This window comes from Bos javanicus, chromosome 11 (assembly GCF_032452875.1).
Source record: "Bos javanicus breed banteng chromosome 11, ARS-OSU_banteng_1.0, whole genome shotgun sequence".
NCBI lineage: Eukaryota > Metazoa > Chordata > Mammalia > Artiodactyla > Bovidae > Bos > Bos javanicus.
This window is the reverse complement of record NC_083878.1, coordinates 6,141,443-6,160,687: the sequence shown is the minus strand read 5'-3', so window position 1 is coordinate 6,160,687 and position 19,245 is coordinate 6,141,443. Positions and strand designations below refer to the sequence as shown.

Genomic DNA, 19,245 nt, shown 5'->3' with positions numbered 1-19,245 from the left:
ACTATGGATGGTGACTGCAGCCATGAAATTAAAAGAGGTTTACTCCTTGGAAGGAAAGTTATGACCAACCTAAGACAGCATATTAAATAGCAGAGACATTACTTTGTCAACAAAGGTCCGTCTAGTCAAGGCTATGGTTTTCCAGTAGTCATGTATAGATATGAGAATTGGACTATAAAGAAAGCTGAGCACCGAAGAATTTTGAGCTGTGGTGCTGGAGAAGACTCTTGAGAGTCCCTTGGACTGCAAGGAGATCCAACCAGTCCATCCTAAAGGAAATCTGTCCTGAATATTCATTGGAAGGACTGATGTTGAAGCTGAAACTCCAATACTTTGGCCACCTGATGCGAAGAGCTGACTCATTTGAAAAGACCCTGATGCTGGGAAAGATTGAGGGCAGGAGGAGAAGGGGATGACAGAGGATGAGATGGTTGGATGGCATCACCGACTCAATGGACATGAGTTTGGGTAAACTCCAGGAGTTGGCGATGGACAGGGAGGCCTGGCATGCTGCAGTCCATGGGGTTGCAAAGAGTCGGACACGACTGAGCGACTGAACTGAACTAAATACTCCAATCACTACTGCGGAAAAAGCTGAAGGTGAACAGTTCTACAAGGGCCTCCAAGACCTTTTAGAACTAAACCAAAAAAAACCCAAAAGTCCTTTTCATCAAAAAGGCCTGGAATGCAAAAGTAGGAAGTCAAGAGATATCTGGAGTAACAGGCAAGTTTGGCCTTGGAGTACAGAATGAAGCAGGGCAAAGACTAACAGAGATTTGCCAAGAGAATGCAGTGGTCACAGCAAACACCCTCGTCCAACAACATAAGAGATGACTCTACACATGGACGTTACCAGATGGTCAATACCTAAATCAGACTGAATATATTCTCTGCAGCCAAAGATGGAGAAGCTCTATACAGTCAGTAAAAACAAGAGGAGCTGACTGGATCAGATCGTGAACCCCGTATTGCAAAGTTCAGAATTAAATTGAAGAAAGTAGGAAAAACCAATAGGCCATTCAGCTATGACCTAAATCAAATCCTTATGATTATACAGTGGAAGTGAGAAACAGATTCAAAGGATTAGATCTGATAGACAGGGTGCCTGAAGAACTATGGATGGAGATTCATAACATTGTACAGGAGGCAGTGATCAAGACCATCTCCAAGAAAAAGAAATGCAAAAAGGCAAAATAGTGGTCTCAGGAGGCCTTACAAATAGCTAAGAAAAGAAGAGAAGCTAAAGGCAAAGGAGAAAAGGAAAGTTAGATCCATATGAATGCAGAGTTCCAAGGAATAGCAAGGAGAGATAAGCAATCCTTCTTAAGTGATCAATGCAAAGAAATAGATGAAAATAGAATGAGAAAGACTAGAGATCTCTTCAAGAAAATTAGAGATACCAAGGGAACATCTTCATGCAAAGATGGGCACAATAAAGGACAGAAATGGTATGGACTTAACAGAACCAGCATGTAATAAAAAGAGGTGGCAAGAATACACAGAAGTATACAAAAAAGATCTTAATGACCCAGATAACCATGATGATGTGACCACTCACCTAGAACCAGACATCCTGGAGTGCAATGTCAAGTGGGTCTTATAAAGCATCACTATGAACAAAGCTAGTGGAAGTGATGGAATTCCAGTTGAGCTATTTCAAATTCTAAAAGATGATGCTGTGAAAGTGCTGCATTCAATATGCCAGCAAATTTGGAAAACTCAGCAGTGGCCACAGGACTGGAAAAGGTCAGTTTTCATTCCAATCAATCCCAAAGAAAGGCAATGCCAAAGAATGCTCAAACTACTGCACAATTGCACTCAAATCACGTGCTAGCAAAGTAGTACTCAAAATCATCCAAGTTTGGTTTCAACAGTACGTGAACCAAGAACTTCCAGATGTTCAAGCTGGTTTTAAAAAAGGCAGAGGAACCAGAGATCAAATGGCCAACATCTGCTGGATCATAGAAAAAGCAAGAGAATTTCAGAAAAACATATATTTCCGCTGGTAAAGAATCTGCCTGCAGTGCGAAAGGCCTGGGTTCAATCCCTGGGTTGGGAAGATCCTCTGGAGAAGGGAAAGGCTACCCATTCCAGTATTCTGGCCTAGAGAATTCACAGTCCATGGGGTCACAAAGAGAGACAACTGAGTGACTTTCACTTTCACTTTCTTCTTCATTGACTATGCTAAAGCCTTTCACTGTGTGGATCACAGCAAACTGTGGAAGAATATTCCCATTCTTGAAGAGACGGGAATAACAGACCACCTGACCTGCCTCCTGAGAAATCTGTATGCAGGTCAAGAAGCAATAATTAGAACTGGATAAGAAACGATGGACTGGTTCAAAATTGGGAAAGGAGTACATCAAGGCAGAGTACATCATGAGAAACATTGGGCCTGATGAAGCACAAGCTGGAATCAAGATTGCCGGGAGAGTTATCAATAACCTCAGATATGCAGATGACAGCATCCTTATGGAAGAAAGCAAAGAGGAACTAAAGAGCCTCTTGATGAAGGTGAGAGAGGAGAATGAAAAAGCTGGCTTAAAAATTAACATTCAGAAAACTAAGCTCATGGCATCTGGTCACATCACTTCATGGCAAATAGATGGGTAAACAGTGGAAACAGTGACAGACTTTATTTTCTTGGGCTCCAGAATCACTGCAGATGGTCACTGCAGGCATGAAATTAAAAGATGCTTCCTCCTTGGAAGTAAAACTATGATCAACCTAGACAGCATATTAAAAAGTAGAGACGTTACTTTGCCAACAATGGTCTGTCTAGTCAAAGCTATGGTTTTTCCAGTGATCATGTATGGATGTGAGAGTTGGACCATAAAGAAACTGAGGGCCGAAAAATTGATGCTTTTGAACTGTGGTGTTGGAGAAGACCCTTCAGAGTCCCTTGGACTGCAAGGAGATCCAACCAGTCCATCCTAAAGGAAATCAACCCTGATTATTCATTGTAAGGACTGATGCTGAAGCTGAAGCTCCAATACTTTGGCCACCTGATGTGAAGAGCTGACTCACTGGAAAAGACCCTGATGCTGGGAAAGATTGAAGGCAGGAGGAGGAGAGGGTGTCAGAGGATGCGATGGTTGGATGGCATCACCGACTCGATGGACATGAGCTTGAGTAAGCTCCAGGAATTGGTGATGGACAGGGAGGCCTGGTGTGCTGCAGACCGTGGGGTCTCAAAGAGTCCGACACGACTGAGGGACTGAACTGAACTGAAAGCACTCCAGAGCACCACAACTCCGGAGCCCGTTTGGTGCTAATGCTGAGCCCTCGTGCCCATGAGCCCGCATGCTGCCGTTGAGTCTGTGAGCCTCGTGCCCGTGCTCTGCCACAAGAGCAGCCACCACAATGAGAGGCCCTGGCACTGCGACAGAGTCTCCACTGCTCACCAAAACTAAAGAAAGGTTATGCAGCGAGAAAGACCCAGCACAGTCACAGAAGAAAAAATCAAAATGAGGTATCATTTCATTACAAGTTAACGAAAAAAAGTTGTACATAACAAGTATTGTTGAGGATGCGGAGAAATTGGAGCTCTTGTGCCCTGTTGGTGGGAGGGTAAAATGGTGTAACTGCTGTGCAAAACAGTGTGAAGTTTCCTCAAAAAGTTAAACTTAGGTTACCATGTGATTCAGCAATTCTACTTTTGGGTATGTGCCCCAGAGAAGTGAAAGTAGGGGACGGAAACAGTTATTTGAACATCCATGGTCGTAGAAGCATTATTTACAATAGCGAAAAACTGGAAGTAACCCCACATTCATTGATAGATGATAGATAAACAAGGAGCCATGTATACAGACAGTGGAGCATCATTCAGCTTTAGAAAGCAAGGAGATTCTCATGTAGGTCACACCATGGGCGAGCCTCAAAGACATCACACCGAGTGAAATAAGCCCATCACAAAATATGAATACTGTACGAGTCCACTTAGATGAGACACCTAGAGAAGACAATTGATAAGAGACAAAAAGCAGAAGGCTGGGGGCAGAGCAAATAGGAAGTTGGGGTTTAATGGGGACACGGCTTCAATCTGAGAGGATGAAACAGTGCTGGAGATGGACGGTGGTGACGGTTGCACAAAAACAGGGATGTACTTATGCTATTGCATTGTACGCTTAAATATAGCTAAAATGGGAAATTTTATGTTATATAGAATATACATTTTTTTCTAAAAGAAAGAGTACTTGATGATAATGGCCAAGTAACAAGGGGAATGCCATTTGGGAGAACTCTGGAGGAGTCCAGACCAGCAAAGAAATCGAAAGTGTTAGCCACTCAGTCGCGTCAGACTCTTTGCGACCCCATGGACCATAGCCCACTAGACTCCTCTGTCCATGGGATTCTTCAGGCAAGAAAATTGGAGTGGGTAAGCCATTCCCTTCTCCAGGGGATCTTCCTGACCCAGGGATCGAACCCAGGTCTCCTGCATTGCAGGCAGATTCTTTAGCATCTGAGCCGCCACGGAAGCCCAGAAATAGATATTTAAAGATACTATACAGGGACTTCCCTGGTGGTCCAGTGGTTAAGACTTCACCTTCCAAGGGAGGAGGTGCGGGTTTCATTGCTGGTCAGGGGGCTAAGACCCCACATGCCTCCTAGTCAGAAAACCAAAACACAATACAGAAACAATACTCTAACACATTCAATACAGATGTTAAAAACGGTCTGCATGCAAAAAGTCTTTTTTAAAAAAGATACTATGGAGAAGTCCATTTATATTTTTAGAAGTGTTCTATCTCTACATGGGTCGTTTTATGGTAACAGGCACTGGGGATTCCAAAATTTCAGGGGCCTATGCGTGTGGGAGGCAGACTCTGACCTGCCCCAGAAGACAGAGTGTTAGGTCATGTCTGGAGGAGATGGACGGGGAGATGTGGACGGTATAAATTACTGGGTTGACCGAAAATGACAGTTTAGATGTTTCAGAGGAAAGAATTTCTGTTTTTGCCTAGTTTCCTGCATTTGAAACATCTCTGGAAAGTGATGTCACAATAAGTGTTTCCACTTATCTGGATCATTTAGAAAGAACAGTCCAAAACCAAAACCAACAGCCCGCACACCCCTCCAGGCAACAGAGAGCATCCAAGAGTTTAAAGGCAGTTTCCTTGCAGTGTACAGCTCCTGCCACCCCCGATGCCACCACCCCCACCATCATAGGGTTTTCATGGTTATGGTATGGGCCCCAGTCTTCAGAAATGCTCAGTAATCATCACTGTGCCTATTACTACTGGAGGAAGACACAGGAAGGACTCCAGGCAGGTAGCCCCCAGGGCATGAATGGAAGGCCCCTGCGTCTGGGCACAGCAGGCCTCATTAGCTAGCCCTGTTCCCGTGAACTTCTGACGCAAATGAAACCAGTGTTTATATGACCACGGTGTCTGCTTTATTTCAAAGGGCTTGGAACTATTTTCCAGTGGCTTTTCAAGGATTCACTCCTCTGGCTCCAGTAAACCTCTGTCCCTCGTAATGAAATTGGCTCAGCACAGCTGCCCGGGTACTGGGGGTGGCAAGCAAAGAGCCCGGGGCGAGGAGAGAGAGAAGGCTCCATGTCTGGGAGGGCAGGAGGGCCCCACGTCTGCACAGGGTCCTAGTTCAGGGCCCATCCTCAGAACCACAGAGCAACAAGCTCGTGTGGGGGAATCTGCCAGCGTCGGGCGGCCAGCCGGAGCTGCACAGGAGCCCTGGGGAAGGGGGACAAGGCTCTGTAAGACTCCGTTGACCCGGGATGTTACCCCTTAGACATGCACAGATGGGAAGACGGCGATGAACTTGGCACGTAACGAATTATTTCCTTCAGGTCTTGTTCTCAGCCTGGAATGCTGACATGAAGTTTTCTCTCTTGACACAGGAAATGGAGGAAGAACAGCTGAGGGGAGGAGTCCTTTAGAAAGGTGTGGGCGCATGTGGATCCGCCCTGCGGTGCCCGACTCGCAGGTGTGTGGCTGGTCCAGGCAGATGAAACCCTGCAGCCTGAGACCACTCAGTGTGGCTCCATGCCCCACCCCTCCCCAACCTGGGCCACCTACTTGACTTGCCGTCCGGTCCTCCCGACCTCTGAGGGCTGCCTCGCGTCACAGGATCCAGGCATCATGGGCTGGATGGGCTGGCTCAGCAGTAGCCTTAGAGCCGAGGAGGACAGAAATGAGAAACTGATCAGTACCCAAGCTGTGGACCTGCCGGCCAATCCGCACCTGCCGAGCCTCACTGGACCCTTTCTGGCTGGCCCCACAGAATCCCGGCTGCTCTGTTCTGGAGGATCCTTGCTGCAGGAGGTCTCTTCCTCTGGCCATCGAGACCCTAGCCCTGTCCTGTCACTTCATGAGCTGAGGTCAACTGCAGAGTTGATTAACAAATGAGTCATTTCACAAAAGGGAAACAGACTCACAGACTTAGAGAACAAACTTACGATTGCCAGGGGGAAGGATGAGGGGATAGTTGGGGAATTGGGGATAGACATGTACACATGGCTATATTTAGGATAGATAACCAACAAGAACTTACTGTACAGCACAGGGAACTCTGCTCAGTGTTATGTGACAGCCTGGATGGGCAGGGAGTCTGGGGGAGAATGGACACATGTATATGTATGGCTGAGTCCCTTCGCTGTCCACCTGAAACTATCACAACACTGTTAATCTGCTTTATGAAAAAAGTGAAAGTGTTAGCTGCTCAGTCGTGTCTGATTCTTTGTGACCCCATGGGCTATAGCCGGCCAGGCTCCTCTGTCTATGGAATTCTCCAGGCAAGAATACTGGAGTGGGTTGCCATTGCCTTCTCCAGGGATCGAAACTGGGTCTCCTGTATTGGCAGGCAGATTCTTCACTGGCTGAGCGACCAGGGACTCCAATACAAAATAAAAAGTTCAATGAAAAGAACTGCAGAGGATTTAGAGTCTGTTTGTCTAAACTCTGCCTCCATCTTCAGCAGAGAGCGGAGATGAACAGTGTAAAACTGTCTTGGGTATCTTTCCAAGGACAGAGTCTATACCTGAGCTGCCGGTCATGGCTGAAGTCCGGGCTGGGTTGGCCCTGGGGGGCCTCCTGGGAGGCGGAAGCTGGCGTGGTCAGGCTCAGAGCCAACGGGAGCGCAGTGGTGGTGCTGCTAAACTGGGGTGTCAGGCTGCTCCCCTGAATCATCTGTGAGCTTCTCAATGGCTTTGGACCCTGGAGCAACCATCGAAACAAGAAAGGTAAACCTTCAGCTCAACTCAGGTGTCACCTCCCCAGAACCTCTTTCTGTATCCCCTTAGGCCTTTCCGAACATTTAGGAGCCACTGACCATCATTATGATGTTTTGGTGTTATGACTGGCTTTCCTGTTGGACTGTAAGCATCTCAAGAATTCTTTAAACCCTTTGGGATTTAAAGGACAGTGCCAGGCTTGGAGCAGGCAAGCCGTTACTGAATCCATGATTGTTTTGTTATTTTGTTCATAAGTCCTGTGTGACTCTTTGCAACCCCATGGACTGTAGGAGCCCCCCAAGCTCCTCCTCCTCTTGCCTGGGATTTCCCAGGCAAGAATGCTGCAGTGGGTTGCCATTCCCTTCTACAGGGAATCTTCCTGACCCAGGGATCAAACCCATGTCTCCTGTATTGGCAGGTGGATTCTTTATTGCTGAGCCACCAGGGAAGCCCAAATTCATGATTATGTGTATAAATAAAAGAGGCTTCAGGAAAAGCTGTATCCAGCCTTCCAAACTGTGATGGTCTGGAAGCAGGGGCTCAGAACTTCTTGAATCCATTGGGTTCAAGTGCCACTGAGTGATGGGTGACCCTGTCAGACTGCAAGGTCACTGGTAGTAAGTGGTAATGACTGGGAGGGCAGGGCTTGAGAGGGAATCTTGGGCACCAGGAGGAGCATGGTGACTCTGCAGAAAGGGATGGTAAACAGAAGTGGATAACTGTTCTCACACGTGTGTGTGCATGCTAAGTCGCTTCAGTCGTGTCCAATCTGTGTGACCCTATGGACTGTAGCCTGCCAGGTTCCTCTGTCCATGGGATTTCCCAGGCAAGAATACTAGAGTGGGTTGCCATTTCCTCCTCCAGGGGATCTTCCTGACTCAGGGATCAAACCTATGTCTCGTATCTCCTGTACTGGCAGGTGGGTTCCTTACCACTAGCACCACCTGGGAAGCCTGAAGCCAGGGGCGATGACGGACACGAGGACATGTGTGTGTCCCCACATGTGGGGATGTGTGGCTTTCAGCATGCACGGCAGAGACAGCCATTTCTACCTCTAGCCAAGCTCAGAATCAGAGCTGAACATTCCAGCTGCATGATACCTTTAAAGCACTTTAATATATTGATAAAACACAGAAGGGAACCAGTAGAACTTGGAACTTCGAAATGACAAAGACAAGAAAAACCGCATCATGATTATCCAGCTCTGGTCATAGGAGAAGTAGATTTCTGGTTCGTGAAGACCATCTGCTGGTGACAGGGACTGAGCCTGGAGATGAGCACATTTACCTGGGTCGATATCACACTCGATTCTCTTAGCAGGTGCTGGTTTGTGACCTGGGCAGAGGCTATCTGCCCTGGAAGCTGCGGGCTGGCCACAAGCTGGGGACCTGGGCCGGACCTCTGCTGGAGCTGCTGCTGAGTCTCTGGCCGCTGGGCACTGCTGAAGCTCAGGGATCCATCTGGCTGCTGCAGAAACATCTGGAAGCACAACAGAAAAGCCGTAAGGCTGTGATCACTGTCCTCACGGGCCCGCAACTTCTTTGTATGGCCTGCCTATTCCCGGCATAATGGCAGCTTTCTTACTCAGGCTGACCTGCCTGGGAAGGTTCACCCACTAGACGTGGAGACACTGAGCACCTGGGAGGCCACCAGCAGAGCGCATGAGCCAGAGAGGGGCAGCCAGTGGCAGGGTGCCGACCTGGCCTGCAAGAAGGCTCCGGTCTAGTGATGGGGGTCTGACAGGGTGAAAGATGCTGAGACCCAGGTATGCCACTTGACATGCTCTTTTAGTCTGTACTGGTTTGTCACTTTCTTATTAGAAGGAGAAACGTCTTGTGAATGGAAGGAGTAGCACAATCACAGTGGCACAGGGTTGGTTGACTAGTGGTGGGGGGCACGTCGTCCTGGCAGTAGGACCTATGCCCGGGCTTGAATCTCTGACCAGTGACCATCATCTGTACCCATCCTATGGTTTGTATCATCTGTCCAGCTCCCAGCTGAGAGGGCAGTCCTGCCCTGGTTAACTAGGTGCCTCTGCATTTCCAGGATGGCAGGTAAGTCCAAAGGATGACATAACATCAAGTCCATGAACTTTAAAATGATGTTTAAGAAAAAGTTTTACAATCACCACACTAATCTCTATGTGCTATTTAATATGTCTCAGACATTCAATAAGCACAGCTATATCAGCCTGGTAGTTTTAGTGGCAAAGGTTTAAGAGAATTTGATCCAGTTCATAAAGAGTGTTTAAAAGGTTATAAGAACCTTGGTCTACTTTGTTTATAAATTTGGTATATCCAATAACAATTCCTTAAGGACTTCCCTGTTGGCCCAGTGGTAAAGAATCTGCCTGCTAATGCAGAGGACACAGGTTCGATCCCTGGTCTGGGAAGATGCCACTTGCCTCATTGTGTAACTAAGCTCGTGAGCCTCAATTACTGAGGCTAAAAGCCACACCTACTGAAACCCATGCACCTACAGCCTGTGTTCCACAAGAGAAGCCCCTGCAATGAGGAGCCTGCACACCCCAACAAAGAGAAGCCCCCATTTGCCACAACTAGGGAAAGACTGCTTGAAGCAACAAAGCCCCAGAAAAGCCAGAAATAATACAGAAATAAATTTTTTTAAAAGAGAATTCCTTAAGGGCCCAGAAACATTTTACTTCTTAGGTTTATAAGTCCACCTAGCCAAGAACACGAAATATCTGAAAGGTTAAGCTATATTAAATTTGTAAATTAATGGTTTTCATAATGAATGTTATTTACCATTTGTTAAGTTTATAAATTAATTGAATGTGAAGACAAGTAAAAGCACTGATATTTTTGGCCACATCAGTAGATTTGTAAATAAAATGTAATCTGTGGATTGACTGTAAAGGTTTAAGAAAGAGAACTTTAGTAATTTCTATCATACTTTAAACTTAAGACCTGTGACTAGCTCTTTTTAAAAAAATTTCCTCTTGAGCATTAAAAACTGGTATTATCTGTATCGTGGGCTTTCCTGGTGGCCCAGATGGTAAAGAATCTGCCTGGAATGCAGGAGACCTGGGTTCAGTCCCTGGCTCGGGAAGATCCCCTGGAGGAGGGCATGGCAACCCACTCCAGTATTCTGGCCTGGAGAATCCCATGAACAGAGGAGCCTGGAGGGCTATAGTCCATGGGGTCACATAGAGTCGGACATGACTGAGCAACCAACACTTTCACTTCCATTATCTGTATCAGATTCTTGACAAGCAGTATCCCACTCCACTTTAGATCCTTAGCTCTGAGGGCTGAAAGACTCTCCCCCCTGATCGTCTGGAACTTTACCCCGAATACCTGCATTCAGGGTGGCATAACCTCACACCCAGTATGGAACTGACATGCTGACACATGCTGAGTGACAGAGTTGTTTTGGAATCACGCCAGGCAGGTGCTTAATCAGTTAGTTCCAGCATCTCCTCCATAGGGTGTGTCAAGCCCTGAGCAAGATGACCATCTAATGCCCTTCCAGCCATACCACCAGGCAGGTCTTCCCACTTTCCTTCCTGCCCCAACCCACCAGAAAAACCTGCAATTTTGACTGAAGGCTCTTTGTCACTTTAGAATTTAAGAAGAATTTTCTGGGTCTCCATCCTCTCAGATCCAATACCTGAATGTTCAGAATTAGTGCTTTACACAACCTCAGCGAGCTGGCTTATTCATAGCACACAAGGTAATTTACATTTCAGCAAAAACCCAGTATTCAAACTAAATAACAAATATTTTTTCTGGTGGGATACAATTTACCTTCTGATTAAAGTTCAGACAAATGCAACCTTTATTTATAATAGGCAGTATCATCTAGCTTAAATCCGACAGACTTCAGTTCAAATTCCAACCCCCCCACGTACTACTGGTATGAACTTGGGCAATTTTCAAAAACTTCAAACTGACTGTTAGTTTCCTCATTAATAAAACAGTAACATTAACACAATATACCTCATAAAAGATTTAATGGGACTTATGTTGAGGCATAATCCTAGGTGCTCAATAAATGTTAGAGAATAACAATATTTAAAATAAAAAAGAAGTTCCTTTTGCTCCTTTGCCCTTGAGGCATATAAAAACTATCTGAGGACCTCCTTGGTGGTCCAGTGAGTAAGAATCTGCCTGGCAATGCAGGGAACACAGGTTTGATCCCTGGTCAGGGAAGATCCCACATGCCATGGGGCAACTAAGCCCATGCACCACAGCTACTGAGCCCTGGCACCCGAGGGCCCATGCTCTGCAGCAAGAGCAGCCGCCACAGTGAGAAGCCTGTGCACTGCAACTGGAGAGTGGCCTGAGCACAGCGATGAAGACACAGCTCAAAAAAAGAAAAGAAAAAAAAACTCAGAAGTGAATGAATAGAATAAATAAATCAACAAACAAATAGATCAAGGTTTGCTCAAAGAAGGGAGACTGTTTATGCTTGTATAAAGGCAGAGACTGCTGGGTCTGCTACTCTGTCCCATTGATGTATGTTCTCTGAGGGCAGAAACCTTATTCTATTTATTCCTGTGTCCCCACAGCACCTAACCAATTGCCTGGAACATACTGGGTGTCTGCGAGATAGATGAATGGATGGAAGAGTGGAGGGATGGGTGGGTGGTGTGTGGATGGATGGGGGGACAGATGGTGGATGAACGGATAGATGTGTGGACAGAGGGATGGAAGGAAGGGTGGAAGGATGGACGGATAGAAAGACGGATGAAAGAACCAATCAGAGAACACATCTGCCATTGCCACAGGTGTTCTTCTTTCTTGGCGTTGCCAGTAGAGGGCACGAGTGCTCTCAAAAATAAATTAAGAAGTGACCTCCCAAGGATGCAGGGGTGACAGCTTTTCAGCTGAACAGCTCTCTATGTAGCGCCCTTCATGATCCCATCTAGGTGCAAACACCACACCCTGAAAATGTCTCCCTCATAACCCAATCTTTTCTGGAAAAAAAAATATACTTAGCAAGCATCTCAGGCCCACATAGTCTCAATGAAGCTCCAAGCCAATGGGATAGGTAGGAAAAAGTCCACTGAAGTTGGGAATAATGAACCTGGGGGGAGTGGGGAAGGGGTAGGATGTGCTACTGTGCATGTCCACGCCCCTGCTTTAGTGACAGTAAAGGAGAATTGTATGGCTTAAGAAGATGACTTCTTAACAGTACTCTGGAGTCAGTTTTATAGAAAGCCTGAGGAAAATTTTCCCTAATTCAAGTGGGCAAAGTCATCTGAGAAAAAAAAAAAAAAAAAAACACAAACTTTAATTTTCCACCAAACGAATCCTACTGCTCACATGTGGTTTTCATTGTTCTTATATGCTTAGCTTTACAAAGACTTATTATTACAGGACATTTCAGAAGTACAGAAAATAGATACTGTATAATGAAACCCCATATATCAATGCTAGGCTTCAGCAATTATCCACCTTTTGCTCTTATTTAATCTATCCTCCCACATTTTTTGGGAGGATTGGAGTAATTTTTACTTGCTTATCTTTTATGCTTGACTCACTTATTGTTTTTTTTAAACATCGCATTTTGGCTGAACATTTCGGAAAGTATCTCTTTAAATCCTTAAATGTGTAAAAATACATGAAAAAAGACTCTTTGAGGACTCGTTCTCTGGTTTGACTGTGGATTTCCAAGCTCATTGGAAAATTCCACTGCAGAGATAAGGTCAAGGGAAGAAACCAGCGGAATAACACGTGGAGCCCTGGTGCCCACGTCATAGCTCACAAAGATCAGGTGCTAGACCTTGGGGGTCAACAAAATGCACTGTCAGGAGGAAGAAAAATAATAATGCTTCATACCAGAGAGCAAAAGAGATAGCCTTGTGTCTCTGTCACTTCAGAGTTCAGCTTGGGCTCTGAGGCGGATCTTCATCCGCCCACCTTGCTTTTAGCAGTTTCTGGCTTAGTGCCCCCTTCCTGGTAATGTAAAAATTCCATTCAAGTCATTAGAGTCAGGAATTCTAGTCACCGGACCCTGGATTGATGAGGATCAAGATCAAGGCACTTTGATGACCCCTTGTGTCGTCACATAAATGTTGCAGTATTGTCCCTTGGCAACTCGGGGATGTCACTCAGGAGGCTGAGGGAGCACAGGGCTGTGGGCGGGGCGAAGGGTTATAGGCGGAGCACAGGGCTGTGGGCGGGGCGAAGGGTTATAGGCGGAGCACAGGGCTGTGGGCGGGGCGAAGGGTTGTGGGCGTGGTGGCCGGTCCAGAGGCACCGAGCAGGTGCACCTCACTGGCTCCTCTGCCATAGGGGACCGGAGGGGCCAGGACGGGCAGAGAGGGCAGCCCCAGGTTTAGAGCATATGTAAAGCCCACCAGGAACATCTGTAGGGACCCAGGGAGGCAGGATGGCTGGCTCTAGGAGTCTCCAGGCTGCTCAGCACCTTTGTACTATCCTGTGTTCATCTCAGTTCAAGGTGTTCTTCTGTCCACAGGAGAGGTTGCGTGGATGGTGGGGGTGTGGGGGGTGGAGTGGACGGCAGGGTCAGCACCCTAGCCATTTCCCTCAGGGGTCTCTTCTGCTTCCATCTGTTCCCCCTTAGGTGGGTGCCAAGGCTTACCTCACTCAGGGCAGACTCCAAGGTTGGCTACATTTACAATCAAAGGCTGGGCCCAAAGAATGTGCTTTGGAAGAAAAACAGTCCTGGACTGATTTAAATGAAACTTGGTAAAAATAATTTAACCTTGAAAGAGATCCAATATATAAAGATTTTCCCTCCATAAAGGAATCTCTCGATAGGATTCAAAGAAGTGACATCTGGGGCTGGGGTGGGGTGGGGTCCTATTAAAAGCAGCTGCTTTCAGAGGACACCCCAATTGCCATGCTGCATTGGGGGTGGCCTGGGGGTGCCAGGGTGCTGACCTCCAGTCTCTGGCTCCCGGGCCGCCCCTCTGCAGGGGGCAATGGGCACAGATTCGTGTCTCCCTGCATTCATGCTTTGGATGAGAGCAAATAGCAGACCATCTCTTTGTCAGCAGCCTGGGGGGTGCTCGGAAAGCAGTTACACAGGTGCTGGGGAGTTTAAAATTCCATGGGAGAGAGGCTGGTGTCTGTGCAGGGTGACTAACCACCAAACACATAAAACAAAATGCAGGCGACACAGGAAATGTGTGTCCAACAGAGTGAGGGGTGAGTGAAAAGGCTGTCATGTGAATTTTACGTTTGGCCTGGAGCCGGGGATGGTGGAGGTGGGGTTCATTACTTGCAGTTCACTGGTAGAGGTTTCGGTTTGTCCAGGAGGCAGGGCACAGTAAGGCAGCCTAGTGAGCCTTGGAGGGAGTCTTGGCTGCCCTAAAAGGGTGGATTAGGATGCATCACACAGCGGTGGGGAGCACAGAGCCCAGGGGACCGCTGGCCCGGTAAGGGGCATCACCTGGACGTTGGAGTCCTGAACCAGGCAGAGCTGCTCCTGGATCTTGTGGAGTTCTTCCTGCTGCCACCGGATGTTGGCTTGCAGGATGCGTGTCCGCTGCTCCAGCTGGTCTTTGATGGTCTGGAACATGCTGAGCTGTGCTGAAAACTTGAAGGTGGGGTCAAGACACAGAACCCAGTGAGAGTGCTATTTCAGCCATGCAGACAGATATTGCTGTTGCTCTGAATGGCCCTGTGCACTTTCACTTTCAGGGCCTTCCCCTCCCTTTGCAGCACCCCTGAGCCACTGCTGCAACGAGTGACCCACTGCTGGGGAGCTTGCCCGTGAGCAGGGGTTCTGGATAAGGGTGGGGGTGGCCCAGGGACTCCCCTGTTAGCTTTTCTCAGGCCCATGGGGACCTGCAGGTCTAATTCATTGCACTCTAATCTGGGAGGGCCAGCTTTGGGATTCATCTAGAATGTGAATATACACATACATATATGGGGTTCCCAGGTGGCACTAGTGGTAAAGAACCCGCCTGCCAATGCAGGAGACATAAGAGACACAGGTTTGATCCCTGGGTTGTGAAGATCCCCTGGACTAGGAAATGGCAACCTGTTCCAGTATTCTTGCCTGGAGAATTCCATGGACAGAGGAGCCTGGCAGGCTACAGTCCATAGGACTGCAAAGAGTTGAACACAACTGAAGCGACTTAGCATGAACGCACATATAAGTGAATTGCTTTGTTGCATATCAGAAATTAACACATTGTAAATCAACTGCACTTCAGTAAAAAATATTGGTAAAAAAATCTGCTGCTAAACATTTGTTTAAAAATATCTGCTCTATACCAACGGTATCACAAAAATCTCACTCAGAAACCTCACTGATCAAAACACCAAGCTAGGGTTTTGAAAAAGAATTCGATCGAGAAAGAAAAGTTTAGCAAAACTAATACAATTATGTAAAGTTTAAAAATAAAATAAAATTCAAAAAAAAAGAAAAGTTCTATCAGGTATTCAGTTAAGATAACAGAAGACGAAAGCTCCTGTGCTGGGTTCCCTAAAGTCTGGAGACTGTGCAGGCTATGACACCATGTTCAGAGAGGATGCTGTGGACGGCCCCTTGGCTCCCAAGGGAAACAGAGGGGGCTGGAGGCAGTCATCGGTGAGGGCCCAGCATCAAATTTCATGAGTGTTAATTACTTCCAGTATTATTCTTATTTTCCTAAGGCATTCCAGGAACCCCCAAACATGAATCTCTTGTTATATTCTTTCTTTAAAGCTTATTTACTTTTAATTGGAGGATAATTGCTTTACAATGGTGTGTTGGTTTCTGCCGTACATCAGCATGAATCACCATAGGTACACACATGTTCCCTCCTGCCCTGAACCTCCCTCCCACTGGCTACCCCATCCCACCCCTCTAGTTTGTCACGGGCGCCGGGTTGAGCTCCCTGCATCACACAGCAAATTCCCACTGGCTGTCTAGTTTACATATGCTAGTGTGTATATTTCCAGCCTACGCTTTCAATTCGTCCCACTCTCTCGTCCTGCTGTGTCCACAAGCCCATTCGCTACATCCGTGTCTCCACTGCACCCCTGCAAACAGGTTCACTGTACCGTTCTTCTGGATTCCATAGAATTACGTTAACATGCAATATTTGCTTTTCTCTTTCTGAATTACTTCACTCTGTATAACAGTCTCCAGTCTTGGTATATTCTAGATCATGGCCTTTTTGATAAAGAGTTTTATCCCAACTTAGAGACACGCTGGCAACCATGAAGCAAAACCATCACTTACCCAGATAGCCAATTTCCTAGAGTTTGGATTTTATTTTATATTTCCCCTTTTAGTGATAACATCAATGAGGGGAAAGAGAAAACTGCAGAATCGCATTTTTCACATGAGTAGGCATGAGAAAAACTGTCTGACATGAAAGGACAACATTATGCAAGAACCTCTTAAAGAATACAGCTATTAAGTATAATACGCCTAAGAGACTAAGAACTGTTAGCGTTAATTAAAATGAGGTTCAATATACAAAAAATTAGAATTCCAAAAGGACCTTCATCACACCATGACTTATTATAAAATAAAGACATTCTTTCCTATGGAAGACCCACAAGTTGAAGGAATTCTCATTTCAAAGGCCTGTGGATAAAAGAAGTTACTTCCTACCAAATGTGCCTTGGGAATTTGAAGAATAAAAAAATAATTCTTTTTTTTCCTAATGAGGATGAATAGAGATCATGTTAGTCAATTCTGGATGTGTTGGTTTTATATCCTTACTTAAGTCTAACTCTAGCAAGGGGCTCATGCTAGCGTGTGTCTTTCTTATTCCAGGAAAACAGACGAGGCCGCTGTTAATGGGACAGGCATATGTTCTGAAAAGATATTCATCAGTGGTGCCAGACTGGCAGCAAGACAGACTCTACATTTTGGCAAGAGTATGGCCAGGGGCACCCTCCCTCTTTCCCCCAGGACCCCCTTGTGGCCAGGGAGGGGGCAAAATTCAATATCCCATCAAAGAATTGAAATCTGAGGTCTGACCAGTCAGCTCAACTGTTCTTGGAGTTCCAAAGGCAGATATACCTTTTTTTTTTTTTTTTTTTTTTTTACTGGTTCTGTAAAAACACACACTGCGTGGTGGCTTCTCTGTTCATATGAGCATCTCTCCCTTCAACTTTGAGTTCAAAAGCAAGGGCCCTGTTACAAGTATCCTTGCCTCCTTCACACTCACTCCCTGACTGACCCAAATAGTAACTCATTGACTGTTGTTGAAACAAAACAGGAATTACTCTGCAAAGCCCTGGTCCTTTATTTATTTATTTATTTTTTAAATGTGGTATTTATAGTGCTGGACTCAGAGCTTTTAAATCCTTGTAGAGTCTTTCTATGACATTTGTCCTAACTCAGACCTTCTCTAAAATATTGTGGCCAATCAGGAGTCATGAAAAATGAGAGGAACACAGAAAAGTGGCCGAGGGATGAAGCAAGATTGTCGACAGGATTGGGAGAGAGATGCAGGGGAGATCAATGGGAGGACGGATGGAGATGAGGGCAGTGGGGAGGGGGCAAGGGAAGGGGCAGACCCACAACTCAACACACCCCGCCTGCACGTGGGGAGGAAGAGTTTCATGTTGGGGGCCTTGGTCTGGATGTGTACCCACATCCTCCAGTGGATTTCAGCATCCTGTCTCAAGGAAGTGCCTCCCTGGGTCTCCCTTGCCCTGAGTCCCAGACTTACCTGTGACACGGGGGCAGGTGGGCTCTGCAAGATGGTCTGAGGCAGGAGCTGCTGTGTGAGGTCACAGGACGCCGGGGCTGGCAGGGGGGCCTTGGGGAGAGAGGGAGGGTGGCTTTGATACATATAAGCTTCTGGGCTATTACAGAAGGGATGGGGCGCCGTCTCTCAGCCAGCTGGGCTCTCTGGCTTCAAGGAGGCCCTCTGCCCTGGAGTGGATCGCTCACTTCTGGCAGGTGTGTGTTCCTCTGAAAAGGTGGGGTCACAGGCTTGCAGGGAATGGAGTCAGAGCTGACACACAGCTGGTGACGGGTGGGGGACCCTGGGACCACTCAGGCCCGACATTCCCACCATGGTGCACTCTGCAGAATCACTACCACCAGCCGGAGCTGGGCATTGCCACCCCATCCCACCTTCCCTCCTGTTCGAGGCTCCATTCTTGGTGGATTTGGCTGGTCTTTCCCTAAATTGATACTTTCTCAGCGGTGTTGTCCAGCAGAAAGGTCGTGAACTCACACCCAGTGTTGGCTCTGCGTGGCCTTTCCGCTCAACACTCACACTCATGGGGACAGATGCAGCGGCACGCTTTCCATCACTGCCTTGCCAGGCAGTGTCTGTGGCTGCAGTTTCACGGGACACTGCTGGAATCTGGGGGAGAGAGCCCTGCAAGGTCAGCTGAATCCCACACCTTGTGGGCAGGGGGCCATTGCAGGGGGGACTAGAATTGCGGGGGGAACGATGTGTAGAAATGAGAAACGCAACCCTCAGCTTCATGAAGCTCTTGAGAATTTTTAAAAGTAAAAAAGATTCTTCTGAAGCTATTCCATCATTGCCCCAGGCCCTGGGGGCTATGAAAAGCAGCTCCAGTGGCAAGTTGTCCCCAGGACAGCACTGGGGCAGAGCAGCAGGAGGCCTTGTCTTGAATGAGAGTCCTAGGGGCTGCTTCCGATTCTCTCAATTGTGTTCCACTGCTCAACTGGGTGGAGGAACCCTGCCACCCTCAGCTGGTAGAAGAGCAGTTTGGTACAGTGGCTAGAAAGCCAGGCTTGGAACTGGATGACCTGAGTCCAAATAGCTCTTCTGTCCACCTCTCTGGGTTTCAGCTTCCTTGTCTGTTACTATTTCTAGCTGTGGCCCATTTATAGAGTCTCTGCCACCACCTGGTACTCTTGCCAGGTACCTTTAATGTATTAACTCACTCAATTCTCAAGCTAGAGGGTATTATGATTATTTCCAAACCTAGACACAGGCTAGTTAACTTACTGAGAGTCACACAGCTACTAAACGGATGAACTGAGTCATATTTGAAGCAGGTGGCATGAGTCCAAGCCTTTTTGATTCACTATGCATACTATATTTTCAGTATTCCTGGACAAGTGGGAAATTTGAGGAGCACTTCAGAAGAAAGGCTTGTTGTTTAGTTGCTAAGTTGTTTCTTTTTTGT

The 19,245-nt window shown here is 46.9% G+C and overlaps 1 protein-coding gene across 5 annotated transcripts in view; it reads right to left on the bottom strand.

The window, feature by feature from the left end:
* Window positions 1–19,245, bottom strand: part of NPAS2 (neuronal PAS domain protein 2) — a 198,258-nt gene that overhangs the window by 7,504 nt on the left and 171,509 nt on the right. For all 5 annotated transcript variants that reach the window (XM_061431680.1, XM_061431682.1, XM_061431681.1 and 2 more), the window contains 5 exons: window positions 17,805–17,894; window positions 14,576–14,722; window positions 8,480–8,671; window positions 7,000–7,175; window positions 6,039–6,131 (listed from right to left, as the gene is read on the bottom strand). In XM_061431680.1, coding sequence (XP_061287664.1) covers window positions 6,039–6,131; window positions 7,000–7,175; window positions 8,480–8,671; window positions 14,576–14,722; window positions 17,805–17,894 — 698 coding nt within the window. The remainder of the gene's footprint in view (window positions 1–6,038; window positions 6,132–6,999; window positions 7,176–8,479; window positions 8,672–14,575; window positions 14,723–17,804; window positions 17,895–19,245) is intronic.